The sequence below is a fragment of the Sus scrofa genome, chromosome 2 (assembly GCF_000003025.6).
Source record: "Sus scrofa isolate TJ Tabasco breed Duroc chromosome 2, Sscrofa11.1, whole genome shotgun sequence".
In the NCBI taxonomy this organism is placed as follows: Eukaryota; Metazoa; Chordata; class Mammalia; order Artiodactyla; family Suidae; genus Sus; species Sus scrofa.
Window position 1 is genome coordinate 54,948,127 of NC_010444.4, and position 4,300 is coordinate 54,952,426.

General features: G+C 35.5%; 1 protein-coding gene across 1 annotated transcript; it reads right to left on the bottom strand.

Annotated features, from left to right (window-relative positions):
• On the bottom strand, positions 2,927 to 3,931 carry LOC110259598 (olfactory receptor 2T12-like). The gene has a single exon (XM_021085074.1). It carries the CDS (start codon positions 3,929 to 3,931, stop codon positions 2,927 to 2,929), a length of 1,005 nt encoding a protein of 334 aa, XP_020940733.1.

Consider the following 4,300-nt stretch of genomic DNA (forward strand, 5'->3'; position numbering starts at 1 on the left):
CTCTCTAAATAAACTTCCTTTCACTTAAAAAAATAATCCATAATGGAAAACAACTCATTGCTATGGCTAAAATTAGGAGGACTGACAATACAACTGCTGTCAAAGAAGTAGAACTACTAGTGTTCTCAATTCTCAACTGAGCATCATCAATAGAGTAAAAATTGGCATAAAAACCTTGGGGAAATCTCAACATTATCTACTACAATTCAACTTTCTTATGATTTGTGAAGTAGTAATTCCACTATGGTTTATGCACTAAACAGAAATAAAAGTTGAATTTATTAAATGGCAAGTACAGAAATGTTTACAACAGTTGAGTTTATAGTAGCCCCAAACAGGAAACAATTCACATACTCACAAGAGCAGAATTAATAAGTTCAGTATATTAATACATGAAATGCAACAAAATATTGAAGAGGAATGTCTAAGAAAAAAAATACAACATTATAAGTGAATCTTCATAATATTGAGTAAACAAAGTTTGACATAATTAACAATAATATTTTAGAATAGTGATTGAATTTCTGGAGGTATTGTTTGGGAGGAAGCAAAAAGGAGACGTTAAGGGTACTAGAAATACCCTAAATCTTGGTATTTGTGTAGCTGCACGGGCATATTCATATGTAAAATTCATCAAGCTCTACTCTTGAGAGTTGTATTAAGAGAATCAATTAAAAATTCTATCAATTGTAAGTAAATTATATCGATGATATATTCAACTCCCCATGGAAATTTTTCTTACTGCTCATGCCTTTATATATATATATTACCTCTACATGATAGTCCTTTATTTCTAGAAATCTAGTAAAATATATGTCATAATAACTTTTGAAAAAATTTTATTAAACCTTTATTAAGGAACTAAGAGTAGGAACTCCTGAAAGCAATCAAAACAATAAAGAGGTAAACAATATAATTTTGAACACTATTTCAAAGTAATCTTATGTTTTTTAAATCCAGATACTTTATTTATTTTATTTTATTTTATTTTGGGGGACTTTTTGTCTTTTTAGGGCCACACATGCAACATATGGAGTTTCCCAGGCTAGGGGTCTAATCAGAGCTGTAGCTTCTGGCCTATGCCACAGCCACAGTAATGAAGGATCCTAGCTGCATCTGCAAACTACACCACAGCTCACAGCAATGCTGGATCCTTAACTCACTGAGCAAGGCTAGGGATGGAACCCACAACCTCATGGTTCCTAGTCAGTTTCGTTTCTGGTGCACCATGACGGGCCCTCCCTAATCTTATGTTTTTTATTTTTATTTTTTCCATTAGTTGGTTTATAGTGTCCTGTTAATTTTCTACTGTACAGAAAAGTGATCGAGTCTCATTATATATACATTCTTTTTCTCATATTATCCTCCATTATGTTCCATCACAAGTGACAGGATATAGTTCCCTGTGCTATACAGCAGGATCTAATTGCCAATCCACTTCAAATGCAATAGTTTGCATCTATTAACCCCAGACCCCCAGTCCATCCCACTCTTTACCCCTCCCCCTTGGCAACCACAAGTCTATTCTCCAAGTCCATGCATTTCTTTCCTGTGGAAAGATTCATTTGTGCCCTATATTAGATTCCATATATAAGTGATATCATATGGTATTTGTCTTTCTCTTTCTGAATTACTTCACTTAGTGTGAGAGTCTCTAGTTCCATCCATGTTGCTGCAAATGGCATTCTTTTGTTCTTTTTTATGGCTAAGTAGTATTCCATTGTGTATATATACCACCTCTTCTTAATCCAATAATCTGTTAATGGACGTTTAGGTTGTTTCCTTGTCTTATATGTTGCGAATAGCACTGCAATGAACATAGGGGTGCATGTATCCTTTCAAGGAAAGTTTTGTCTAGATATATGCCCAAGAGTGGACTGGATAGCAGCATGTAAATCAATGAAACTAGAGCACACAATCACACCATGCACAAAAAAGAAGTAATCTGATTTTTGTTTTCATATTTAACTTGATGTTCAGATTACTGGTCTGTAATATTATTTCTTGTAAATGAATTGTTATTTTCACAGTTATCTAGTGAATTTTTATCAATGTTTTACATTTGCTTGGAGATAATGTTCATTCTGTGGTTGTTTGCTATTTGACTAAGTTACTTCCTAATTCAACATATGTCTGATTGAAGTATTTTATCCTTAGCAGAATTTATGACTTTAATATATGATTTTATAATTGCTGTGTTCTAAAATCTACTTTTCTGATGGTAAATGAATCTGGCACAAACAATGAAATTTCCATGACTGTGCTTACTTTTACAATTTCATGCATTTTAAGAGAGGAAAACAATTTTGATGGCATAATTGAGAGAATATTAGCAATTACATTCTTTTTTTCATCCTAATACAGGGTGAAGATGATAATAATAAACAAAGCAAGTAAAATGTTAGTCTTGAGCAAATGACTGTAGAGTTTCCTGAATAATTTCTCTGGACATGGGCCCAGGATCCACTGCACCATCATAATAAACATATATTTGATATTGATAATTGCATGAAGATGGAAATTTCCTACATTGCCCCAAAATATTTGTTTTGGCATTGAGGTGTAATTGAGATCTCTGTTTCACTCTCAGGGATTCTTATTGGAGATGAATAGTATGTTTCAGTCTCATATACTCAATTCTTAACAAATTCCTATTATACCAAAATAAAATGAAATTAATTTTCATGCATTATTAAAGAAGCAATAATTATAATATGTTTAAAATGTTAAGTTCCCTGGTGGCCTAGCAGTTAAGGATCCAGTGTTGTCACTTTTGTGGCTCAAGGTATTGCTATGGCATGGATTCAATCCCTGACTAGGGAACTTCCACATGACATGGGCAAGGCCAAAAAATAAAATAAAATAAAATGTTAATGAATACAGGAACTTAGACTCATTTGGGACTGGGTAACCTTGACTAATAGGACTAAGTTTGGTGGCATTTGAAGTTTGAGCATTTTCCCAGCCACTTTTTCAAGGCTTCCTTGACCTCGCTGTTCCTCAGACTGTAGATGAGGGAGTTCAGTACAGGGGTGAAGATAGTGTAGAATGCTGACACAATCTTATTGTGGTTAGCTGACCTATAGGATTTGGGTTGCATATATATAAAAATGGCTGCTCCATAAAAGAGTCCCACCACAGCCAAATGTGAGAAGCAGGTGGCAAGAGCCTTCTTGTGGGCATCTAGAGAATGCATCTGGAGAACCGTGGAGAGGATTACACTATAGGAAGTCAGGATGAGGGAAAAGGGGACCAAAAGCATTAACACACAACAAATGTACATGACATTTTCAAGGACTGATGTGTCAGCGCAAGCCAAACGCACCAGCATTGGGGCCTCACAGAAGAAATGATCGATGACATGAGAACTGCAAAATGGAAAGCTCAAGGTAGCAGCAGCCTGCATTAGCCCATCAACTGCTCCCAGGAACCAAGATCCCAATGTCATTTGTAAACATAATTGCCAGTTGAAGAGGACAGGGTATCGCAGTGGATGGCAAACAGCCACATAACGATCATAAGACATGGCTGCTAAGAGGAAACTCTCTCCACCACCCAATGTGAGTGAGACAAAGATCTGCAACCCACAGCCAGCAGGGGAGATGGATTTGTTGCATGTCAAGTAGTCAGCAGCCATTTTGGGCACAATAGTGAAAACCAGCATCATGTCCATGAGGGAAAGTTGGCTCAGTAGGAAGTACATGGGCCTGTGGAGCCGGGGGTCCAGGTGAATCAGGAGAAGCATGAGGGCATTGCCTGTCAAGGAAGCAATGGCCATCGTCAGCACTATCATGAAAAGAAAGAGACGGGGTCTTGTGTGGTTAAAGATTCCTAGGAGAATAAAGTCTGAAGTTGTGTTTCTCTTTTCAGTAATGTCTACTGATGCTACACTGGAAATGGAAAAAGTAGAAAAGGAGGGAACTTTCATCATTAAAAAATATTAATTTGACTTCATAACTTATAGATAAGTACAACGTATGTGATTCAAAGCCTACCTCCCAGTTAAGATTGGTCCTCTCTATAGTATAACATTTTAATGTTTTAAGTGAAGTCAAGCTATATACTTCACACAAGAGTATATTAATTGATTGAGATAATAGATCAAATGGATCAAAAGTAGGGAAAAAACTGTCAGAGACTAATTATAAGTAGTTACTTTGACTATTTTTTTATATTATTTGTTTTATTATTGTGCTTTCATTATGTGTACTAGAACCATATTGACTGGTTGAAAAAATAAACACCCATTTAGAAATTTGTCATTTACATTTGTTTGAGTCACAGATATTTTTTTCCAAAT

What these genes read in the sequence shown, in the direction of transcription:
- LOC110259598 (XM_021085074.1), bottom strand. Translation starts at nt 3,931, where the DNA reads ATGATGAAAGTTCCCTCCTTTTCTACTTTTTCCATTTCCAGTGTAGCA.